This window comes from Cetorhinus maximus, chromosome 3 (assembly GCF_964194155.1).
Source record: "Cetorhinus maximus chromosome 3, sCetMax3.hap1.1, whole genome shotgun sequence".
NCBI classification, from domain to species: Eukaryota; Metazoa; Chordata; class Chondrichthyes; order Lamniformes; family Cetorhinidae; genus Cetorhinus; species Cetorhinus maximus.
The window spans coordinates 112,866,281-112,891,541 of record NC_135881.1 but is presented as its reverse complement, the minus strand read 5'-3'; the positions used below and the strand labels follow the sequence as shown (position 1 = coordinate 112,891,541).

Here is a 25,261-nt window from a genome sequence, read left to right as displayed (position 1 = left end):
GTTGAAGAAACTCTGGAAAATACTTATTGTAAAAAGCAATTGCATGAAATTTCAATAAGTTTTTCAATTTCAGCTGCGGGCTAACCCAGTTCAGGTTGACATTTAAAAGGATTTTGGGCCGGAGAAAATGTTGTCAAATCCAAATCACGGAAAAATGATGAAAAGTACGCCCCCCTAGCGGCTGAGATGGTCAGTCATCAAAAGGCTGGGACGCTGTTCAATTTCTTTGTCAAAGAGGAACTCGGAAAGCAGGGGAAAAGAGTCATAATTCAACCTCAACATAATACTCTTCCAAAATGCAATTTTCTTCACGAATGCTGTCAGCTGATAACTCAGTTGAAGAATGTTTGTGTTCTTCCCTTTAATTTTTGCATTCATTTCATTTAATTCCTCAAAATGTCTGTGACATTAGCAAGGGGGCACAGCTTGTTTTGGTCACAGAGAAAATCAATGAATTCTTTTTTTCGGCATTCCATTGCAACTGCAAGTAGTTGATCCCTCAGTTCAGAAAACCATTACAGTCCCCTTCCTCTCGATAGCCAGTGAAAGAGCAGCACATCATAATCAGATCCCATGTCTGCACGAAGTAGGTGAGGTTTAATCTAGTTCACAATTGATGTGACGCGGAACAACATTTCACCTAGCTCTGTGCTCAGCTCTTTGTTGCTATTTGCTCCCTGTGAATCATGAAGTGAGTCCAAATAGCAGATGGAGCGATTCCCTTTACCAAGATGCGCAGGCCTGACTTGCAGCCTGCCATAGCTGAAGTACCATTGGTACAAAATCAAACCATGCAATCCCAGGGAATATTTTTATCCTCCATGTAGCCCTGTAACACACTCAACATTCCCTGTGTTGTTTCATGGTCAGGAAGCGGGGGAACAAAACAGATTCTTCTACATATATCACACAAAATCTAATGTGTGTGCATCATGTCCCTGAGTACTCACATCATTTTGAAGAGCAAAAGCAGTTGTGCGTTTCAGGTGCTCCACTAGCATGGATTCCTGATCAACTGCAGTTGTCTCACCTCTTCGCTTCATGGGGTTGAACCTTTGGCTCGGCGAGTGAGGGTGGGGCCCACTTGCCTAAGTGTAAAATGACATGGGGTGACATCGGGCGTGCACCCCGATGTCACTGATTCATCATTTAGATTTTCAGTTTGGCAGGCGCGCACCAGAGTCGGCTGTGCGCCCGCCGAACTGTCAAAGGCCTGTTAAGGCCGTTAATTAACTAATTAAGGCTATTGAGAAAGCTGCCTGTCCAACCTTAAGGTTGGCGGGCAGGCGAAGAGCCCAAGCGACCTTTGCATTTTTCATGGAACCTCATCCACGGGCGGGATGAGGTTTCACGCAGGGTTTATAAATGAAATAAAGTTTTTCATTTAAGTTCATTGGCATGTCCCAGCTCATGTGACGCTGTCACCTCTGTGAGGTGACATTGAAACACCTCTGTGCCTCAGGGAGATTTCTGTGCTCTTTCGTGACACGCCCGACTCGGGGAACCACCACCAACCACCCCCCCACCCTCTCAGGGAGCGCTCAGTGCTTCTGAGCTTGTGTCGTGACGGGTGGGTCTTAATTGGCCCGCCCACATAAAATGGCGGCGCGGACCTGATTGGGGACGCCGACTGTGTGCGTGCCCGCCCCTGCACAACCCCCCCTGGCAGGGAGAAAATTCTCTCCATGGTGTTGTTTGTAAGAGGAACTGTTGCAAGGCTATTTGCCTGTGCCTCCCCAAACATTATTTTCACCATTCTGCTTGCAGCAGGTAAAATCAAAGTTCCTGCAGTTGTGTGAGGCTTCTTGGCCTGTGCAATCTGGTAGCTGAGCTTAAAAGGTGCTCTTTGAACTTGCTGAGAAACGGTTGCGGCCCTCTTAAAGTGGAATCGTTGCTGCGAGTCTTGTTGGAGATTTTTTTCAGCTAATAACTGGAAGTTTGAATATTGTATTAAAAGTTATCGGTGCCCAGAGATTGTAACAATACCAGTGATGGGTGTTCTGTGTACAGGCTTGGTGGTCTCCCCGTTGCTGTGTGTGTACCAGGATGCCATGCATTGACACAATGTGACAATGTTTTAAAAAGCCAGAGCCCTTTGAAGGCCACACAAGGGCAAGGGCAATCAGGGATGGGCAGTAAATGCTGGCCTAGCCAGTGACAACCACACCCTGTGAACGAATAAATAAAAAAAAAACACATGCCATAAGATGAAGTAAGGTCAGGATTTGCCAAGGGATTGCTCAGTGTTTGCCCCCCTCTGTTGTGGTTGTAGGGAGAGGGGTAGTGTGAGGGGCTGTAGAGTTGAGGTCTGAGTGTGGCATGGAGCCCCTAAGCTAGGCTGCTGTGTCCATTTGTAGAGATGCGCAGACATGCTGCATGCTCACTTGGCAAAATTCAGCCAATTGCAGGGAAGAACAGAGAAAGGCTGGTCTAGCAGACTCCTCAAAGCTGGATCTTCACAGGCAGCAGATCAGGACAGCAATGGGTTCTGTAAAGGGTTGGGAGTTTTTACTGAGGGTTTCTTCATTCTGACCTAACTTTCACCAGGGCAACAATTAGCCAGCAATGACACAGGTAAGACACAGGTCAAAGTTCAGCCAAGAGTTTCAGCACTATTGACAAGTTCTTCAAAATACTTTCTCCAATTCTTGCACCAAGATGACGACAGGGCTTTATCAACTTTATTAGCCCCGAGATAGAATGTTCCATGACAACACTGTTTGCACCACCAATTGCACCTCCAAGGTGGCGCAGGAGGCATCCCTCAACTCCCGATTCCTGCTCCAGGATGAAAATCCGGCCCTGGGATTATACTATTTTGCTTCATACTCTTGCAGCACAATCCCAGGAATGGGCAGGTCAGAATCTTCGCCCCACATGTAAAATTTACTGCGTTCTTTCTTTCATTCCTGGGGTCTTTCTGAGTGGGGGACTGGCCTTACTCTGAAAGTCTGTCCACTTTTGGATGAGACTGTTGCATCCCAACTCTTTTATTAGTGAATCCCAAAAATCATTATTCATTCCAACCTGTGTCAAATAAAAGGTAGTGCCTCGGGGGCCGAGAGTGGTAGATCTCTCTTGCAGCAAATACCACAAATATCACAATTGCAACTTTGTGGGTCACGAATTTCTTAAAAATCTTTCAAGTTTAATTTCTTTCAGTCAAGGCCATTTGCAGGATAAAGATTTCCAATTCCAGTTTGGTTTGAGTGTTCAATTGAATTAAGCATTCAAAGTTAATGAAAGCTTATTGCTTTTTTTAAATTACAAGAAGGGAATGAGAAAATGTAACTTGGGCTATCCTTGTGATATCTTTTTGTCAGAACTTTGGATTTCTATCTTATAACGGTCTTAGACTTTTAAAATGCATTGTTTCATTAAATCTGGTCTCCACTGCCGACAATTCTTTCTTCTGACCCAGCATGTACTGGAAGCTACATATATTAATATACAGGACCCTGTTCTTTGCAGACAGAAAGAACATGTCTGTTTCAGCTAAACAAAATAAGTGACAGCCATTCACTGACTCATCCCTCAGGGCAATGTCTTGACCAATCAGGGTCAAGCTGCTTGGTTTAAATTTAGACAATGCTTGGCAGTTAACTGCCAGTCACCATCACAGGCGCATTCTCCATGGTAATACCACTTGTCAATCAATCATCACTCTCTTCACACACGGTATACGTTGTTGCTTTCCCCTTATATTGGTATTCTTGCGAGTGCCCGATAAGTGCAAGATGAAAAGTTTAGACATGTCTCTTTTTTTCAGCAATAATCAAGGGTCAGGAGCATTTCTGGATCCCGACCCTGCTGATGTCTGATGTCCTCACAGCTTCAAGACCTTACGGGAGGCAGCCAATTAGCAGACTGCCTCCACGTTTGACATTCATTTGAGGACTGTGGGTGGGGCAATGATGCCGGAGGCCAAATGAGAGGACTTGCGGGACTGGATTCCTGACAGCTCCACTGGCAGGTTTGGGCACTGCTGAGGCAGGCATTCAAGTGCAAGTGTGCTTCAAGATCATGTCGCTTTTGGATGGCTGCGGAACAATGAAAAAAATAATGCCCAGATCTCTTGGGGCTATCAGTGTGGAGGGAAACCCCTTCACAGGAACAATAGTGGTCATGGGCCATGGCTGTTTTAGCCTTGTGGCCCTGTCATTGGGGGTTTGACTGGAGGCCCTGATGGCTCTCCAGCCTGCTGCCAGGAGGCTATCTTCAAGTGGTTGCCTGATTCCTGACACAGCGGGGAGCCCATCCAATGCTAGGAACATTCTGTTAATGTGGAATAATAACCCTTGCTTGGACCCTTAATCAATTGATTACCCACCTCCATGGAGTAGGCTGCTGACCCCTATGGCAGCCTGCGTTGGGAAACCTGCTCAGAAGTAGAACAGTGTTGGGAAGTATTCTGCCGAGGCTTTCAGATAGTTGCCCAACCCACCATACTGTCCAAGGGACCGGGAAGATTCCGGCCAAAGAGCCATCACAGGCATGATGGCCTAAACGATGTCTTTCTATGTTCTCTGATTATTTGATGGATCAGGATGCCGACCCCAGTCAGGTTTTATGAAATCTGGAAAGAGGTGAAAACTTGGCGAATGATTTGTGAAGATCACCTCAATGAGGCAATGAATAAGAACAAAAGCACGTCAAAATATCTAGTTGAGGTGGTGAAATGATATGGGAAGGATAGACTCGAACTCAATTTTTTACTGGTGCTGGATCGATGCCAACCTCCCTGTATAGTGGCCTGGCAGCTGGAGAAGAACGATGAATACAGAAATGTAAAGTGAAATCAGAAAAGGCTGGAAGTTCACGGCAGGCTGATCAGCATCTGAAATATGGAAGCAGCAGCCTGAGTGAAGACCTTGCTCTCTGCAGAACTGAGTTTTTGATAAGGACTTGCACCTATAATGTCAACCCACTTCCCCTTCCCTTATAGATATCAATGATCCTTCCCAATAGCTGCACTTAATTCTTCACTTAATATCTTAGTTGTGTTCTTGAAAATTGTGACTCTAAGACAAACAAGGTCGAGCAAATCAGATTTTCCCCTTTGAATTAATGTATAAACTGGAGTCAGGTTCTGTTGAACATTTCTTGTCAGAAAAAAACATTACACGTTGAAATACTGTATATGTAACGTACATTCCTAAATGAAATGACTTTTATGTTTGGAAATGTGTTTTGTTTTAAAAGAAATATAACTTCAAGTAAGATAACACTCACCAGTGATGCTTGTGGAGCTTGTTGTGGAGGTAGCAAATGCTGGAGTTAATGGGATTAAGAGGCAGAATTGTCAATGACCTTAACAAAATAATGCCATTCTCTGTTCGGATCGTCCTCCGTGAAGATTCCCAATGCTTCTTAAATAAGTTGAAAAGCTTTTGACAATCATTTTGTTGTTAACATTTGAGGAAGTGTTGTTTCAACAGTTTGCTTTTCTTCAGCTCATTGTTCTTTTAGTTACATTAAATCCTCATTCAGCAATTCTTCTCCACGGGTCTTGAGCAATTCCACCATGTTAGCCTCTCTTCGAAGCCAAATTCCTTTGCTAAGTTGATGATTTTGCATTGAACTTTGGGGACAATGTTGTCAAATCCTCTGAGGTCATTGACTCATTCAGGCCAAGCTTTTCGCAGGAGGTCGCCAAAGCGTTCTCCCGATCTCAACCGCTCGTTCCCCGGCCTCAAAATGTTTTAAAACTTCTGATTTCATTTCTAAAGTAATATTTTTCTCTCACTACAACCAGCTAGATGCTCTATCATCAATTATTGGGTATTTTTGATGTTTTTAATGGATTCTAAGGGATTGAATTACTAAATTACCTAAACTCTTAAATCACAAGCTTCAAACAACCCCAAACAACATCAAAATGGGGCCTGTATGTCCATGTGACATAAAGTGGCATGGGGGGCACATGTTGGGCTCTTATCTTATCAGGAAGATTGTAAAGTAATCAGAAGAGCGCCCAGTCCAGGCTGAGTGCTATGTTTCCCCTTCCCAAGCCCCCACCCCTGAAAATAATTACTTGTTGCTCTTACAAGCCATTTTGTAAAGTCAGCTTTGAATGTGATCTGGAGCTCAAACAAAATCAAGATGGTGCCTCTACATCCATGCGGAAACCAAATGGCCCATGTGCAAATGATGTCGTAGTGAATGTCGCAACGTTAAAATTATATATGCTCTCTATGTTATCAGCAATATTATAACAAAACAAAGTTGATTGAATCAATGTTAAGGGGAATTACTGTACCCTAGAAAGTTATATCGATGTTGTTAAAGTCAATGGAACAAATAAGTCTTGCTCTTTGAGAACACTGCTGCTGAAACTTCAGTGGGGACATGCCAAAGGGACAAGAGATTAAGCTAGAACCCAAATATGCCTTACATGGACTATTCTGTAGGCCTATTAAGATGTGGAATTCCTGACTGATAACTACACACAGCTGCTGGGTGTGAGAGGGGAGGTGGCAGAATGTCTGAGAGGAAGTTCCCACTCATCCCTGGCATACGGTATAGGAGAAGCAGTGCACACCTGTACTTCCACAGGGTCTAGGCCAGGATTCTGGTTGGACCTATTGGCCCAGGAAGCTGATCCTGGATGTGGGACTAAGAACAGGTTGTGGCAGGCCACATTCCTGCTCTTTTGGGTCCTGTGAAATAAATCCCCGACAAAAATTTCCTAGTCTATGTTTGGAATCGCTTGCAGTGATTCTTTTTAGGTCTGTTGTTTAGGTCGGTCAACATATGGTGCAATATGGCATAGTGTCCATGTGCACATGAAAAAGGCAAACTGGCTTAGGATCCCAATTTAATATTTAAACAGCTTTATGCCCTGGGCAGAAGTGCTGGGCACCTATTAAAAGGCCTAAATGAAAATTGAATCAGGACTACACAAAGTTAAATTTTTATGAGTCGGGGCTCTCAACCAAACATGTTTACACAGCTGAATAAAACTGTTGGCTTTGCTTGATTGACATCTTTGAGGTTATAATAAGTTATTTTATCTGAGATCACTTTTGTCAATGTCTCAATGTTTGCTTACACAAGATTAAGACGTGTGAAGTGCTTAAAGTTTCTGCCATTGACACTTGAATGGTCTGTTTGATTGGCACTTTTATTGGGTTGTTGCAACAGCAGTTTTTTTCAAATAATTAAGGATGGGTGCCTTCTTTTTTCTCTAAGCAGTTTGACATATGCCATTGTTCCTATAGGGTTCATTGGTTCTTTACATATGGTGGGATTTTCCAGCCCTGTTGCAGGTGGAACCCATCATGGGCGAGGCAGTGCCCCAACCAGAAGTCCATTGACTTGCGGTGGGACCGGATGATACTGGGTCTATACTTGGTGAATGGGCATGGAAGGTATAAGGGGCCATTGGAGCTGGGTGGGGCCCATGAGTTGACATGGACAGGTCATGGGGACATGGGGTAAGACCTTTTGAACTTACCTTTCAAAAGGTTCCCAAATCAAGTCTATGGTTCACAGCTCCTCTGAGATCCGTGAATTGGGAGCCATGGAAATATGACAGAAATTGCAAGGGGCTAGAAGGCTCGAGTAAATATCTCATAAGCCAAAGCCAGATATGAATCATGAAACTACTTTATTTAATAGCTGGTGAATACATAGAGCAGCATTTGGGGTTTGCTTAATTCATGGAATAATACAAAATTGCAAACATGCCTCCATCAGTGCTTGATTTAAGCAAAATAACCTCCATTCATTCTGCCATCTTTTCTTTCCGGCAAAGGCAAAAGCTTGGCCTTGTAGCTTCCTGTTTAAAAGCACGACTGGCTGCTTCTTTCTCCTTGAGCCTATGTTTTTTTTTAAAGTTCTCCCTGTGTTCATAGCGTGAGAGAAGGGAAACTAGCATGGATTTGAAAAAGGCAGATTGTGCTTGACTAATCTAAATGATTTTTTTGATGAAGTAACCAAGGAAGTTGAAGAAGGGAATGTGGTGGATGTTGTCCATATGGATTTTAAGAAAGTGTTTAACAAGGCTCAATAACAAAATTGAGGCTAATGTATTAGGGGAGCCACTGTGCAATTGCATTAAAAAAATTGGCTTAAGGACAGAAAGCGAGTTGTGGTATACGGTTGTTTTTTTTTTCGAACTGCAAGGTGGTAGACAGTGGTGTTCCCCTAGAGTCAGTGCTCGGATCATCTCTTTTTTATTTTATTTAAGTGACTTGGTTCTTGGAATGTGGAGTAAAATTTCAAAATTTGCAGATGTTACCAAACTTGGAGGAGTGGCAAGCAGTGAGGATAATAAGAATTGCCTGCAACATGATGTAGATCGTTAAGCAGAATGGGCAATCAAGTAGCAGAGGAAATTTAATATCGAGAAGTGTGAAGTGATGTGTTTTGGTGGAAGGGATGGTGAGAGGCAATATAGACACAATTCTAAATAGCGTGCAGAAACAGATGGACCTGGGGATGCATGTGCATCGATCTTTGAAGGTGGTAGGACATATTAGAGTGATTTACCAAAGTATATAAAACTCTGGTTAGGCCTCAACTTGAGTATTGTGCCCGGGCACCACACTTTAGGAAAGATGTGGAAGTCCTTGAGAAGTTTCATGGGAGATTTAGCAGAATGGTTCCAGGGACATGAGTGCAGTGGAGGGTGGCGGGGTTTGGGGTGGGATTAGGGGTTAGTCACAAGGTTAAGTTGGAAAGGCTGAGGCTGTTCTGCTTGGAGTGAAGGTGATTGAGGGGGATTTAATAGAGGCGTATGAGATTATAACAGCCTTAGGTAAGGTAGATAAAGAAAAACTCTCCCCATGCGCTGGTTGTACAAGGACTTTTTAAAAAATTCATTCATGGGATGTGTGCATCGCTGGCTAGGCCAGCATTTATTGCCCATTCCTAATTGCCCATCAGAAGGTGGTGGTGAGCTGCTTTCTTGAACCACTGCCGTCCATGTGGTGTAGGTACACCCACACTACTGTTAGGGAGGGAGTTCCAGGATTTTGACCCAGTGACAGTGAAGGAACAGTGATATATTCCCAAGTCAGGATGGTGAGTGGCTTGGAAGGGAACTTCCATGTGTTGGTGCTACCCTTGCCCTGCTAGATGGTAGTGGTCATGGGTTTGGAAGGTACTGTCTAAAGATGAGTTCCTGCAGTGCACCTTGTAGATGGTACACACTGTTGCTACTGTGTGTTGATGGTGGAGGGAGTGGATGTTTGTGGAAGGGGTGCCAATTAAGTGGGTTGCTTTATCCAGGATGGTGTCAAGCTTCTTGAGTATTTTTAGAGCTGCACTCATCCAGGCAAGTGGAGAGTATTCCATCACACTCCTGACTTGTGCCTTGTAGATGGTGGATAGGCTTTGGAGAGTCAGGAGGTGAGTTACTTGCCACAGGATGCCTAGCCTCTGACCTGCTCTTGTAGCCATAGTATTTATATGGCTAGTCGAGTCCAGTTCAGTTTCTATTCAATGGTAACCCCCAGGATGTTGATGGTGGGGGATTCAGCAATGGTAATGCCATTGAATACCAAGGGTGATGGTTAGATTCTCTCTTGTTGGGGATGGTTATTGCCCGCCATTTATGTGGCATGAATGTTACTTACCACTTGTCAGCCCAAGCCTGGATATTGCCCAGGACTTGCTGCATTTGTAAATGGACTGCTTCAGTATTTGAGGAGTCGTGAATGGTGCTGAACATTGTGCAATATCAGCGAACATCCCCACTTCTGACCTTACAATGGAAGGAAGGTCATTAATGAACCAGCCAAAGATAGCTGGGCCTAGGGGTAGGGGTGCAAATTTAAAATTTTGGACAAGAGAGGCAGGGGGAATGTAAGGAAGAACTTTTTTACACTGCCAGAGGTATTGACCTGGAGCTCACTGCCAACTATGGCGGTAGCTGTGGAAATAATTAATGATTTCAAAAGGACTCTGGAAGGGCACTTGAAGGAAATAAACTTGCACGACCACAGGGACCGGATGGGGGAGTGGGACTGACTGGATTGCTCTGCGGGGAGCTGGAATGGACTTGATGGGCCAAATGGCCTCCTTCTGTGCCATAAATGTCTCTATGAGAAGCCTTTCCCAGTCAACTGCTGCTGAGTGCCTGGAACTAGGGACCTCCCAATGGTGTAAATTTTTTTATCAATTGGCAAGGCAAGTTAAGCATTTGTGTTTTGTTTACAGTTCTGGGAAAACAACGGAACAACTTCAAAGCCTAACTCATTAGTATAGTAAGAAGCTTTCATCTTACTAACTTTAAAAACAGCTTGTCTGAATGCACTTTTCTTTAAATCAGACACCGGTTTAATGTAACTATTTTTTGTTTGGAAAATAGTTTTTTAAAACTCAAAATGTGACAGTGATACTGCCTGAATGTTGTTGTTTCTTACCAGGTTGATTCTGGGTGGATCTTTTTGGTTGCCCTGTATTGATATACAAACATATCAGGGTTCAATGCTGGAGTATGCTTATAATGACTCGAACGATCACTGTTTAACACAGTTGGGCTGGCACTTGTGTCTTGCAACAAAGTGGCTTCCTTTTCCATGACTGAGAATAGCAAGCAGAGGGGAAAATCAGAACTCATTAGCTTTTTTGTCTGATGTTTTTTCTGAATGATTAATTTTTCAACATGCTCAGATCAATACAGTAGGGACTGTAAGTTTCACTTAGGTTTCAGTGTATTGGAATAAGTTTCACCCTGCTGAAATGATATTGCACTCTTACTGCAGTTGCTGATTTAAAACTGGCAGCTTTAACGTGGGTTCCACCCAATCACCTTGTCTCCACTGCCTTATTGGATCTGCAGTTGTCCTGCCTGGGAAAGAGATCTGTGAAAGAGTGGTTATAATTTATGGGCCCAAATTCCTTCAATGGCTCCAATGGACCCTATCGTGGCGCCAGTTGGGTTCCAGGGCTTAAAGGTTGGGAGGCTTGACTTTAGCTCCTTGTTCACTTTTGTTTATGTAAGGCATGGATCCCCCTCCCCCACAGGTCTTTGGGGGGAACATTTATGCAGAGTGGGTAGCACTGAGGACGGGAGTGAGAACTCCTGATGTAGGAGTTCCCACTTCTCTAAGCCATGAGGTATCCGGAGTTACTCTGCAGGCCAGTAAACCCTGAGTGACGAGGCATACAGGCACCCAGAATAGGGGAGGTAGGCGCCACTGGAGAGGCCAGCCTAGGAAAGCAAACTTGGCCTCCAAAGGTGGTGCCATTTTCTTCCCCTTAGAGTTGTGGATTGGCTGTTGCACTCTGGGACCGGGATGGGAAATGCATCAGGCAATGGAGTTAGGTGTGGTGGGAGAAGGTTGAACAGCCTCTGCAATGGTGACTAGGCTGTGGAATTTCTGGCAGCATGGGGGCAGGCGAGCACCTGAGATATGCAGTGGTGGTGACTGCTGAACCCATGCAAATTAAGGTGCCCTGCATTCTAACAGGACTAGACAGGGTAGATGCAGGAAGGATGTTCCCGATGGTGGGGGAGTCCAGAACCAGGGGTCACAGTCTGAGGATACGGGACTGAGACGAGGAGAAATTTCTTCACCCAGAGAGTGGTGAGCCTGAGGAATTCGCTACCACAGAAAGTAGTTGAGGCCAAAACATTGTATGTTTTCAAGAAGGAGTTAGATATAGTTCTTGGGCTGAAAGGGATGAAAGGATATGGGGAAAAAGCGGGAGCAGGCTATTGAGCTGGATGATCAGCCATGATCATAATGAATGGCGGAGCAGGCTTGAAGGGCCGAATGGCCTACTGCTCCTATTTTCTATGTTTCTATAAGCTCAATGGGGACAGCACTAAAGAGCGTGCACATGGTATTACTACTTGGATTGAGGCCCATGCATTTTCAGGGTCTAAATGTTGAGGAAAGGAGGGAAGGGTATCTGCAATGTCTAAATATTTAAACTAACTGCAGTTATACTCTATTGATTAACCCTGAAGAATGTGAATATAATTCAAGTTATTTTAAATATTTAGAAATTCCCTCCTTCATGGGATCTCAGTGCACTCCTTATGAAGTTGGAATCATTCCTCAGCAATGTTACAGAAGAAATATAAACATTTCTAAATATTTAGCTCATAGCTGGATACAAACAGACTGAACAGCCATCACAGGGAATGTTCCAGGTGTCCACCATAACCTCAGTGGAAGAGCTGTTGAAATCCTGGTGAAATGGCATAAACTTTGAACACTTCTGCCAAAGTAATGGTGAGCAATTCAGCCCGTAGAAATGCAGTCCCTCAGAATCTATGGTGCTATTTCAACAGATTCCACTATTTTTATTTTTAATACCAGGAAAGGCAATCCACTGTGAAAAGAAGAGATGATAGTTCCCTACAAACGAAAAAATCAGAGGAACGCATCAAGATACAAAGAGCTAACTCTGTCACTGTGGACGGACAGGGACTGCAGGTATGTTGTTCAATGATGCGAGAAACTATCATTCTGTTGTTTTCTTTTCATATACAAGATACAGATACAAGAGCAGGCAGAGACATTCTACTGCAGTTGCTTGGTTTTGGGCTGGCCATTAATGATCCAAGATACACTTGGTTTAGTTGAATGCATTCTTGATATCTAACTCGGAGTGTTATGTAACAGGACAATGTGTGAGGGACAGATATTGTAGGACAAGCAGGATAAACAAAGTCAACATTTGTGCACACCTTATGTTACTGCAACCCACACCCCCTCCAACCCAAATACAGGGCAATGCAGGCCTACTAGACATTTGTAAGATAGAGATTAACACAATTTACATCAGCTTCTTTGAGTCAGAGTACATCTCAGTGTAACAGCTGAGGTCTGACAGATAGTCTTGGAAAATGGAACAGAATCCAGTATTGCAGGGATTGAGCCTGTGGAAAGGATGACAGGAAATTCTGAATGGGCCAAAGGGTGATTCTATTGCCCACCGTCATGTCAAAGGGTGCAGACAGGGGAGTTCCCAAGCTTTCCTGAAAAATTCTGTCCAGTACACCACCTGAAAGGTCCAGAACTTACAGCAGATGTGTGTCTTTCTCAGCCTTTTTAAGGCCCCAAAATGTCTCAGGGTGGGAGAAAATAAATTCCTCTTGGATTGATTACTGTGCAGGGACAACTTGATAGTTCTTTTGGAAACCTAAGAGTTTTGCTGCCCTGTTCTATAAGGCCTTTTGCAAGTGTTGTCTATTACGTTGGTCATTCCGGGCCTTCCTCGGGGCAGGTGCTGCTGTTTTCTACCTGCAGGCATTGTTGGCCTGCTTTGACAATGCTAATGACCCTGTTCCCATTCTTTGGGGTGGTACCTGCATCTTTGGGAATTGATGGACTCAGGCCTTGCCCCGCCACATTTCCACTATGAGTCTCCTTAATGGAGGTGAGTAACATTTCATCCTGGCTGAGCTCTTTTGCGTTACAAAACAAGAGGTTATGTTATCAAAATACAGGCATTTGTAAGATTGAGATTAACACAATTGACATCAGCTTTTTTGGCATTCATAGCACTTTGTCCAATTAAGAACTTCAGCGTTACATTTAGAAATCGATGACCTATTCTCACCAGTTAGTTCCCTTCAATAAGCTTCCTGTTCTGAGAATATTCCTCCTTGCTGTTTCTGGACATTCAGGTTAGCAAACTTTGCAACCTATGACTGTTAAGAGTTTTATTCAGGCTGCACTTGTGCAACTGTTCCCTCAATCACAAAGCTCCACTATTAAAGTATTGTGTACTTTATTATTATGGGATAATAGGGCATTTTACATCTACATGTTGTCCATGACAGCAACATTCAGAGCTTCACACACACACACACAACATTCAGAGCTTTACACACACACACACGCACACAACATTCAGAGCTTTACACACACAACAACATTCAGAGCTTTACACACACACACACACACACAACATTCAGAGCTTTACACACACAACAACATTCAGAGCTTTACACACACACACACACACCCTTCAGAGCTTTATACACACACTTTTAGGTGTTAGTTGGTTCCCATCAGTAAACTACTGTTCAGCAGGACACAGCCCAACATTGTGGAAGTGTTGTTGCAAGTTAACAGTAATTTTCACTGCAGCTTCACTTCATTACTGTTTCCTCATTTAAAACAATGGGAGGGCATGCCAGTGCACAAAAAAATAATTACACCCTTGGGCTGGAATCTTGAGCATGACTGGTTAAAATGCAATCAAGTCACATAAAGCTACTCTGTATGTTACCTGCTAGCATTATCTGCTTCACACTAGTCAAATTGTGAGTAACATTAGAACCACACTACAGAAATATAGGCAGTTAAATGGTATACCCTTGAAAATGGATCTGGGTGTTGTGGTACACAATTAACCCATGCTTGTTCATTGTGTTGCAGGCAGCATGTTAAATTTGTGTTGCCTGCAATTTTAAATGAACGCTGCATGCAGCCAGTGCCACTCACACAGTTCATTGACTGCATGCATCAACAAGGGGGCCTGATCTTATGAGTGGCTAGCGCTATATAAAGGCAGCCTGCACCTCTTAAAGGGGAGGTGCATTGTGCCTGCAAGAAGTGGTGGGAGTCCTTGGAAACTGAATCTTTGAATATATGGCTGAATAGGTGAGAAACTTCGCACCAAGGTTTTCTGTAAATGTGCTGGAGTTTTTAGTGCAGGATGTGGAGAGATACCTTTTCTCTACAGTGGAGGCAAGAGGCCCTCCAGACATATATGCTTAGGAGACGGTGAGAAGGAGCAGCAGATGTCAATACCAAGAATATTGTTCCAAGAACATGGATGCAGAAAGAAGTTTAACAATCTCACACGAGTTGTCAAGGTGAGTGAATTCAACCTTCAAGTGACACATCATACCAAATGCATCACTGGCCTCATCCACTGCTCAATTCACTGCACCCTCATTGCCCACCCACAGCCAACCTCTATCAATCAGTACTGAACCTTTCAAATCATAAGTTTTACCTGACCCTCATACGCTTAGCACTGTTGCCAACCTCACATCCTCAACTCACAATTCGCATGCACTAGCAGCTGTTCAACCATGACAGCCATAGTCAGTGCTATCCTTGACCTGCTTTAAGGCTGCAGTTGGAGCTGTGGCCATTGGCAGATTTCAGTCATGATCTCTTTTATGAAGTTAAGGAGTCTCAAACATTGGTGCTTACTGAAGTTGCAGTAGGAGAATTGCTCACTGCAAACACGCAGTGGATATGGCCTTTGCTGAGAGCTCTTCTCCCCTTCATCCTCTTCCCTTTTTTAGCAGTCTATCCTGCTCTGCATGGCCTCTCTTCATTCTCCTAGGCCTTCCTCTGGGAATTAAATATGACTATCAGGTCATCCATATCTGAAAGCAACTTGTTTCAGCACAAGATTTTAAATAACCAAAGAAGTAGACCATCCTCTGCACACCACTTAAAACATTAGCAAAGTATAGGAAAGTACAAAAAATGAGTGCAATTGCACCCGCAGTTAGGAGTAATAATCCACCAACTAACCTTTAAATAGAGCTGGTGGGTTAGGGGGGAGTCTTTCTTGCCACTTAACCTTTATGAGGTTCAGACAGGGTGTTGGCTGGAGAATGGGATTCAAAATCAGTCGTGTTGCCATCATATCAGCTTTACATTGAAAGTATGTGCTGGCATCATGGGCCTATATTTAAATCTTTATGTAGCCAAATAATGCCTTAAGTAGTGGATGCTACGTGGCCCAATTTAGCCTACAATTATTGACCAAAAAAGCTAGCTAATATAATCGAGTAGCTGATAATATCTGAAACCAACAGCTGAGTGTTTTTATCGACATGCTTCGTTTCTTGAAACCTGACCATTGATATACGACCAGATAAAGAATAAAAGTTGCAAATAATTGCTTAATGATGCTGTTGCATTTGTTTTAAAACTGCATGGCATGGTTTTCTGTTAGCTAGAGTGGATGAATGCACCGGCTAGTTTGGATTCAAAAAAGACTAAGAAGGGAGGCGTCCTTGGCCAGTGCTGAGTTAGCTGCTCTCAGCTTGGCCAGCAGTCAGTATACTCCCCTAGCTTTCAGCTGGGGTGGACAGGGGAAAAGTCACCTCTCATTCTGAAGCCTGATTGCTTTTAAAAAAAAACATTTTGTGCATGTGGACCTCAAGAGGACAGGATCAGATTGGGCTGTGATACATTTTTGGCTTTCTTCCGACACTCTGAATTCAAATTCCCAACACAACACAATTTTCACAAGCAGACCAACATCTCCTGTAATTTGCAATGTACACATTTTTGCACATTTTGTGAATAAGAGTAGAATGCCACTGGATAACCAGTTACTGGAGCTGATTTTTCTCTTAATACTGCCCTGTTTACCCCTAAAATCAGAGCAGTAGGACGAAAATCAGAAAGATTTAGGCTGGCCCATGCTCCTATTAGAATAGAATAGTAGCAAGCAAGTCGGACCTCATTAATTTATGCAAATAGGAGTCAGATAACTCAATTAAGACCCTAATACCATTTTTATCTCTAGCTACATTGCTGCTGGCTGTTTCTATAGACCATGGGGTAATAGTCAGAAGGTGAGCACTTTGCTATTTAAAGATTTCCTTGCCCGCTTTCAGCTCAAATACTGCAATGATTTGGAAGGCAATTACTTGTGTTTGATATTAGAAGATTTTGAAGTGTTCATTGAAGCCTTGAACATTTCTGTCACTGGATGCTTCCAGGTTATAGCAGGTATTATGAAAGTCAACTTACCTTAGCGTTGAGAGTGGATGTCAGGAAGATAGACTCATGATGGACCTTAGAGCTTTTGTGCGTGCGCAGATTGGAGCAGGCTGCACATGCGCAGTTCTGAAATGTTTGAGTTCTTTGGGCCTAGTGCGTTTGCGCATGAAGAAAAATGGCATGAAAACCTGGGCCATGTGGCCAGGAGCAGAGCATCAATAAGATGTGTCCTAGGCAGGGGACAGGGAGAAGCCTCAAAGGGAGAGGGCACAGGATGAGGTCCCAGACAGGGGACAGGAAAAGCTCCCACTTCAGTTAAGAAATGAGGAGCAGTAAAAGAGACTCCAATTAGAGAAAGGGCTGTGGTTAGCAGACTTTAAGCGCAGAGGGCTCAGGGGAAACCCTGGTAATCAAAGAAGGGCCAAGAGAAGCCCTGAAGATAAAAGAAGGCAGTCAAAGATTGGTAACTTCATCCTGCGGGCTGATGGGACATAGCCCTTTGGAGCAGTAGTGTTCTGCTTGGCAAAGTTGAAGAGCTGAAGTTGTGCTTGTAAGTTGGTGCTTGAGTGCAGACTTGGGAATCCAGGGGAACAGAACCTTAGGAGACGAGACTGAAATCCTGCAAGGTGGGCTGCCGTAAATGTCGTCCGAGTTGGAGCGACCTTTGGAGAGAATTCCAAGGTGAGATCTTTGAAGGTAAAGACTGGAATCCCTCATGAGAGAGACAGAGTTTCAGTGAGATTGGTTGACACACAGTGTTACTAATATATGAGTTGGTTGTTGAGAAACATGGACCCTGTATTGGTTGCATTTGCTATTTAGTGTGCAGTGTGGTGTGTTTGACCCAGTTTCCTGTTAATTCGCATGTACCTCATATTTACCCTGAATGTTAAAATATGAAGATAGATATCGTAAGTCATTTTATCTTTGACTTTGTATAGTATAGTTTATTTTTTCAAAACCCATGGAATCGTGTGGTTTTATCCAATTAGCAAGTGTCTTGAATCTCAAATTTTGTCTGCTTTAAACAAAAAGCTATTGGTCCCAAACCAAGTCTTACCAAAATCATGAGGCGGTCTGATTGTAACACAGGTTAATCACTAGCATCAGTTTATCTCCTAATCAGCAGTTTGTACTTGCACTGAACAGCTGGCTGATGCCATATTTTGCTGGGGCAAACTTCTTCATGGGGAGAACTTTCTCCCCGTTGGGTGGGCTGGGCGTGGGCGGGCGCGCAGCCAATCGCTGCCCACGATTGGCTGTGCGCCACCATTTTACGTGGGCGGGCCAATTAAGGCCTGCCCAGCGTGATGCGCACCCGGAGGTGCTCAGCGCTTCCTGTGCGGGCCAAGGGAGGAGGGAGAGTCGGGGCCTGCGCTCTTTCGTGCATGTGCGCGAAAGAGCGCAAAAATCTCCCTGAGGCACAGAGCTGCCTCAGGGAAATGAAGAAAAGTCATAAAGATGTGAAAAATAAAAAAATGAAATTACTCAGACATGTCCCCTCATGTGACATTGTTGGGACATGTTTATGAATTTTCATGAAACATTTTATTAAATTAATAAACCCTTCATGAAACCTCATCCCGCCTGTGGATGAGGTTCCATGAAAATTGCGAAAGCCTGCTCTTCGCCTGCCCGCCAACCTTAAGATTGGACGGGCAGCCCTGACAAGTACTTTAATTAGTTGATTAATGGCCTAAATAGGACTTTGACAGTTCGGCGGGCGCGCAGCCGACTCTGGTGCGCGCCCGCTGAACTGAAAATCGGAATGACGCACGGTGACGTTGGGACACACGCCTGATATCACTACGTGCCATTTTATGTGTCGGGGTGCGGGGACAGAAGATTCTGCCCTGACTCTTTCTCAATGACCAACTGGAACCAGCTGGAAGCACTCCGGGTATTTTGAGCTGCAAACACTCTGCAATGCCTTGTTGCCGCATCCACATCATCTGTGGGGGCGCTTCATGAATTTCAATGAGTTTCTCTCCATTAATGTGTTGCTGATGTGTGCCTACCAGCAACATATCAAAAAATCTGTGACTGCTTTTGTCGGAATTGGCACGACACTTTTCCATTGTGTCAATCCTCCATTTTCACTCTTTGCTTCTGCACAGTAATTGCAAAGTTGACTGAATAAATGCTATCTTGTGCACACTTGGATCTGAACTCCTTTTAAGAAACCACACCTCAGTGGCCAAACCATGCTACAGTCAGGTTCGTTGACCCAAAGTGCGGATGTTGAGTGTGGAGAACTTACTGAACAGGCCAATGGTGTTCTCAAGTCATGATTCCACTGTTTGGATGGTTCAATAGGTCCTTGAAATATAGCCGCATAGTGTGTCCTATATAATAGTGCTTTGCTGTATGTAACCTAACTACAATGGGAAACACCACATGGAACCACATTGAGATGAGGGCTTTCAATGTGATGATAGAGACAGTACTGAACTGATGGCTTAAATAATGGTGAAGAGGCAAAAGGGTTCCAGCAGCTGGAGATCTTCTCATTGAAGAGCACTTTAACTACCTGCTTTTGTGCATTAATAATGTTGTTCAAATAAATGGCATGTGCCTGGGCACCACTGAATTCCAACTAAACTGTTGACCACCCAATCTACCTTCCTGGGCTGCATGTTAGTTGAAATAAGATCAGATAATACTGAGATTATTAACAGTTCTATCTCTCCTTAGGTACTGTCCCCATCTCCTTCAAATGTACATTCATCACTCCTCTCTTCAAAAAAAGCAGCTCTTGTGCTCTCCCTCACACCCATAATTGCAAATTCCTGCCCATCCTCAAGCTCCCTTGCCACTCACGTTCTTGATCACGCTGTCACTTTAGAAACCCAAGCGCATCTTTGCCCAAGCTCCAGATCTGAATAACTCCAATCAGGTTTCTGCCACTGTACCGAGACAGTTCTTATCAAAGTCACAAATGGCATTTTAATTGGCTGACAAAGGTAAACTATACTTCCTCATCCCTCTCAACCTGTCTGCAACCTTTGACATGGTTCGCTACACTATCCCCCTTTAACACCTCTCCACCCGTTTCTGGCTGGGGTAACTGCAATCACCTGGTTCTATTTTTATTTATTCAGTCATAGCTAGAGAATAACTTGCATTTGCTTCCCTACCTACCCCCACACCATTACTTCTGAAGTCCCCCAATGTTCTATCCTTGGACCCCTCCTACTTTTCACCTACATGCTTTCCCTTGCCGACATCATCTGAAAGCACAGCATCCGTTTCCATTTATACACTGATGATACCCAGCTCTACCTCACAACTATCTCTCTCAAAAGCTCCACTTTCTCTAAATTGTCACACTGCCTGTCCAATGTCTGGATGAATAGACATTTCCTCTGGCCAGGTATTGGGAAGACCAAAGCCATTGTCCATGGTCCTCATCACAATATGTATGCTCGCCATTGACTTTCCCTTTCCCTGGTAACTACCTGAGGCTGAACCAGACTGCTTGCAACTGTGGTGTCATATTTGACCCCGAATGAGCTTCTGACCACATAGCTGTGCCATCACCAAGACACCATCTATTTCAACCTCTGTAGCATTGCCCATGTCCAGCCAACCTCGGCTCATCTTCTTCTGAATTCCTGATGCATGCGTTTGTGACTTCTAGACTTGATTATACTGATGAACTCCAGCCATTCCCCCCCCCCATCATCTACTCTTTGTAAACTTGCAAGAAGAGTAGGAGAGAATTAGTGTGTGCTATGTTGAAGGATTTTGAAAATGTGTAAGGCAGCTTTGCATTTTGTTTATGCCAAAAGGAAAAAATGTGAGTAAGAGGGAAATTAGTTATAAGCACTTTACCAGCTTTTAAGTGTGTGAGTGCAAGCTAAAAGTGGGGTAGTTAGATGAGGCATGGAAAGTGGGAAATGGAAGTGCTGGTGCAAGGTACAGTAGTGTAGGACTACAGACAGGAAGAGGGATTTGAAGGGGATTCATATCTTAAGAATCCTGTTAAGGTCATTAAGTTTCTTTCGGACCTGAAATTGGATCCTTGAAACAATGCAGCTGTTTTTGAAACAGAAACAGAAAATGCTGGAAAAACTCAGCAGGTCTAACAGCATCTGCAGAGAGAAAAAACAGAGTTAACGTTTCAATCCATATGACTTTTCTTCAGAGCTGGCTTTGACCTGCCCAGCCACTTGTCTGCTTCTGACTCCTTTTTTAGGACTTTTGACACACATCAATGGAAAAGAGGATCTCTTTTCTCTTCCATACTTGTTCCATGAACACTTCCACAACATATGTAAGAGAATTGGTGAGGAGAGAGGGTGGGACAGCTTGGATGTGGTCATTTTGCTGTCGCTGCCTCAGTAACACACACTCCACTGATTGCCAGTGAAAGCACATCTCCCCTTTTAGGGCCACAGGCTCCCTATAAATGCCAATTGGCCTGCCAGATTTCCTGTCCTTCTAAACTGTGAGCAGCCTACCAGCAGTCTGATTCGCGCTGGCTTCTCACCTGTTCTTTTTAAATGAATTTTGACCATGAAGAGAAAAAATAATCAGGTCTCCTGTTAGTGTCATTGGGCAGGTCGACTGAACATCCTTCCCACTGCTCATTTGATGTACGCCAAGTACAAACTCACCCCTGTTTTACCAAGATATTTATTTTACACCAGAAATTGTATGGGCTCTTCAACACACACTTCCGTCCTTTCTGAAAGGTGGAAGATACTGTTGCCAGACTCTGCAAATCAAGCCAAACTACTGTTTGAATATACTTGCACAATATTTAATGACACAGAGACAAAATATTATGCAGATAATTTGCAACACAATGCTTGATTTAACATAATCATTTAAATGGCTTATAAAACCTAAATAGTCGTGTCAGAAATCGAGGAATCATTTCAAAATCTCTTAGTTGAGTCTCTGTTGATTATGATGCAGGCTTTTGTTGATAGAACTCCACCTCTAAGTGCATGATATGTCTAGTGAAATAATTGAAGCAAGGGAACTCCAGAATGGGAATAGCCCAGAGTAAGTGTATTGCTCCAAGTCAGATTTTGACACTCCAGATCAAAATAGTCCTTCTACAAAGTATGTTTCTTTGAAGATGAGCCAGATTTTTTCTCAACAGGCAGGTAATTAGAATATTAATTATTTCTGTCACTCAACTGCATGGAATGTGAGCAGCAAACCCCTTGCTGTATGAAGAGTTGTTTACTAGACAGACTGAAATTCTGAAATTTTTCCTCTGGTGTTGCATTCCATGAATAGTTCCAGCAATCACGAGGAATCAATTTACTTACAGAGTGGAAAACTTCCATGAATTATCATTTAAATAATCTGAGGCAAATAATCAGAATCTAATCAGATTAAGTTTATAAACAGCCCCATTAATCAAAGCAGACTGCCTTCCCTTCACATTGACAGCTATCTCCAGCTTTTATTTCAGTTTTTCTTCCCGTATTTAATTTCTTGCCTTCAAAGCTATTCTTTTGCATATGAAAATATAAATGCCTACATAAGTTTTATCTAAAATATACAAATTCTATAGTACAATGCAAAGCTGGGATCTGCTCTCATAATTAAATGGCTTGCCAACCCAGGGCACGGGTCTGCTCTCACAGTGAAGTGGCTTGCCTCTGCTGTTGTCCAGGTTGACACATGGTCACTTTAGTAAGGTAGTGGAGAGACACTGGCACCTCTGGAGTTGTGACTCAACAAGAATCATAGGAAGTTACAGCAAAGAAGAAGGCCATTCAGTCCATCATGTCTGTGCCAGACAAAAAAGGGCTATCCACCCTAATCCCACTTTTCAGCTCTTGGTACATAGCCTTGTAGGTTACAACACTTCAAATGCGTATCCAAGTACCCAAGTACTTTTTCAATATGAGGAGTGGTTCTGACTCTATCATCATGACAGGCAGTGAGTTCCAGACCTCCACCGTCCTCTGCATGAAAAGAAGTCTCCCTCAATGCCTCTCTAATCCTTCCACCAATTACTTGAAATCTGTTTCTCCTGATTATTGATCATCACCATCAGAAGATGTGGAAAGGAGGCAGGCAAAATAAAATGTTTCCATCCCTTTTTCTTAGTGTCTTCAAAAACAATAGCATGTTTTGTGCTGATGATGCACTGGCAGTTGTTGGAATGAATGTTGATTCATGACTGATGGTAAGAAAAATGATTAGCTTATTTCTCCCATCTTGATGGCTCTTCAATCACCGTGTTTCATTCCATGGAAAAATTAAAAGAATATGGCAGCTGACATATGTCAAAACTACTATTGCCTTTTGACTATTAACTTTGACGTGAACTACCAGAGTAAGGGTAGCTCTGGTTAATGTATAGTAAATTACAGTAGTTCAGGATATATTAAAATAAACATTGTTGGCTAAGCTATTTGGCCTCGGGTTTCAGCAATGAACTGCAGGCTGCAGTACGAACGATAAGGCTGTCATCTCTCCAGCTTTGGCTGTGCCATTATGACACACTATTAAGTTATGGCTTCCAGCTGTCAGACAGTATTTTAGCCCTAGTGTTGAAAATAACTTGACTATTTTTTACAGTGTTGCTCAGGAAATGATTTATTTAATTGCAATGATCAAATGTGTCTGTTCAGGTGTTCGTAAAAGCACTTTAACTCTTTGGAATGGTGCATTAAGAGGGTCGTTAAGTACTGCTGAAGTCTGAAAGTGATTTGCAAAGCAGATTCATATTGACTTCCCAAAGAATTAGCGTCTGTGCCAGTGGAAAAAAAGAAACAAAAAGAAATAACTGCGGCACCTTGAGATACCATGGCAACGAAAGAGACCTATGCAGTTCATTGATGTCTATTAATCATGGTTAAGCACATTTATCTTAGTTCTTTACAGCTAACCAGCATAATGATCAGGATTATTATTTATAATTAGAGGAAGTAATAGATCATACATAACCTTTGGATGAGTCTCATTAATTTACCTGATTCCATCGGGACTTCATACTGAGGTAGTTAGGTACTTCATCTCTGTCATTCTGTGCTCCATTGGCACATAGTTAATGCTCTGAAAAGGACAGCAGCACGATCATGGAAAGAAAAATATGACAAAATCCCAAGGGAAGCTTGTGACTATTTTTTACAGGAGTGGTAAGAAAATGTAGGGCATTGCTTTGAAATTTGGGGGTGCAGAGTTTCCGGAGTTAATTGCAGTTATCTATAAAGCACTGGTTGATTCATAGCATTCAATGTTGAGATTGTGTAGGTGTTAACATTAAATAAGAGTGTGGTGCCAAATGCCACTGTGCCAATTATGATAACGACACTTAATGATCAGAGATTTACTTTCAATTAAATATGCTACTTAATTAACTGTAAAAGTTGGTAAGTCAATGGAAAATCTGGCGGAGAAGAATTGCTTAAAAACAATTCATGAGGAGCACAAGAAACTCCTGTCCACCAATATAATTTGTATGCTCAGAAATGCAAGCTTGCATGGTTCCTCTATAAATCGCAGTATTAGCTCTTATTCTCCTTGTCTGTTTAATTGCCATTACTTTTTAAATAATGCATTTTTCCAAAAGTTGTTTTTAAATAATGTAATATGGAATGTTTAACTAGTTTGAAAGTTTTAATAGCACTGTTGTTGTGAATAATACAACACTAAATAAAGATATCAAGAGTTCTGTGCCCTTGTATTAATGTTCCACATGAATTAGTGGAGCTGATTTTAACGGTTGGCGCAAAAGGGGCAGACCTGAGCCCAGAGTCATTTTGAGGCTTGGGCTAGATTTGCATTGAAGCAGTTCTCAACTCCTCAGTTGAAGAGGTCAAAAGATCAGCCGGATCCTATGCAGAAAAGGCCAATTGCCTGGGCCTCTGCGAAATATGGGGCAGAATTTAATGCTGGCATAATTTTACGGGTCCTGCCGTGATCTGGGCAGTGAGAGGCTGCTCTTTTTGACCCCACAAAAAACTGATGGAGATTTTCTGATCATTTTATTTGATTCAGTACCAGTAGCCCCTTTAAGGAGAGCAGGTCCACCCACTCAACACCTGGTACAAATAGATGGAACATATGAAGCATAAATAAGGCAGTAAATGACCTCAGGCTATTTGAACGTTATGATTGCTCCATTCACACTGGATGTCCATAGTAAAAATCAGACCCAATATGCTTACGTAATACCTTTACCTTGCTAAGCTAATGAAGCAGATGAGATGGATTCTTGACTCCTTGATTCTTGTTACCTTAAGTATGAGGCAAGAAAATTGTAATTCCACACTGCCTTGTCAGAGTTTTATTTTATTAACCCTTCAGTTTTTATGGATGAACTCTTTTTTGTTGCTTGTGTTTTACTGAAAGGAAATCATGTAGAAAAGGCAGATGCTTAATAGCTAATAAATAACTGTTTTTGAGAGCGTGTTGTTTCTTATAATTTCATACATTTCAAGAAAAATAATTTGAGTCATTCCAGAAAATTGTCAAACATGCTCGAAGAAAATGATCTATTTTGTTCTGTTTAAAGATTTGAATGTTTGTAATAGGTATCGGGATTTTGTTAAAGTTTCAAATTTTGTGTTTTTTTCCTTTTGTAGAACCTGTACTGTCCTATTTGGTATTGTTTCTGAGCT

General features: G+C 42.9%; 1 protein-coding gene across 6 annotated transcripts in view; it reads left to right on the top strand.

Annotated features, from left to right (window-relative positions):
- dgkb (diacylglycerol kinase, beta) overlaps positions 1 to 25,261 on the top strand; it is a 959,831-nt gene that overhangs the window by 363,205 nt on the left and 571,365 nt on the right. For 4 of the 6 annotated variants that reach the window (XM_078535051.1, XM_078535062.1, XM_078535036.1 and 1 more), the window contains one exon: positions 12,279 to 12,395. In XM_078535051.1, the coding sequence (XP_078391177.1) occupies positions 12,279 to 12,395 (117 nt within the window). Of the gene's footprint in view, positions 1 to 3,863; positions 3,878 to 11,015; positions 11,038 to 12,278; positions 12,396 to 25,261 lie in introns of all 6 variants that reach the window. The other 2 variants (XM_078535068.1, XM_078535056.1) reach the window with 1 other exon arrangement.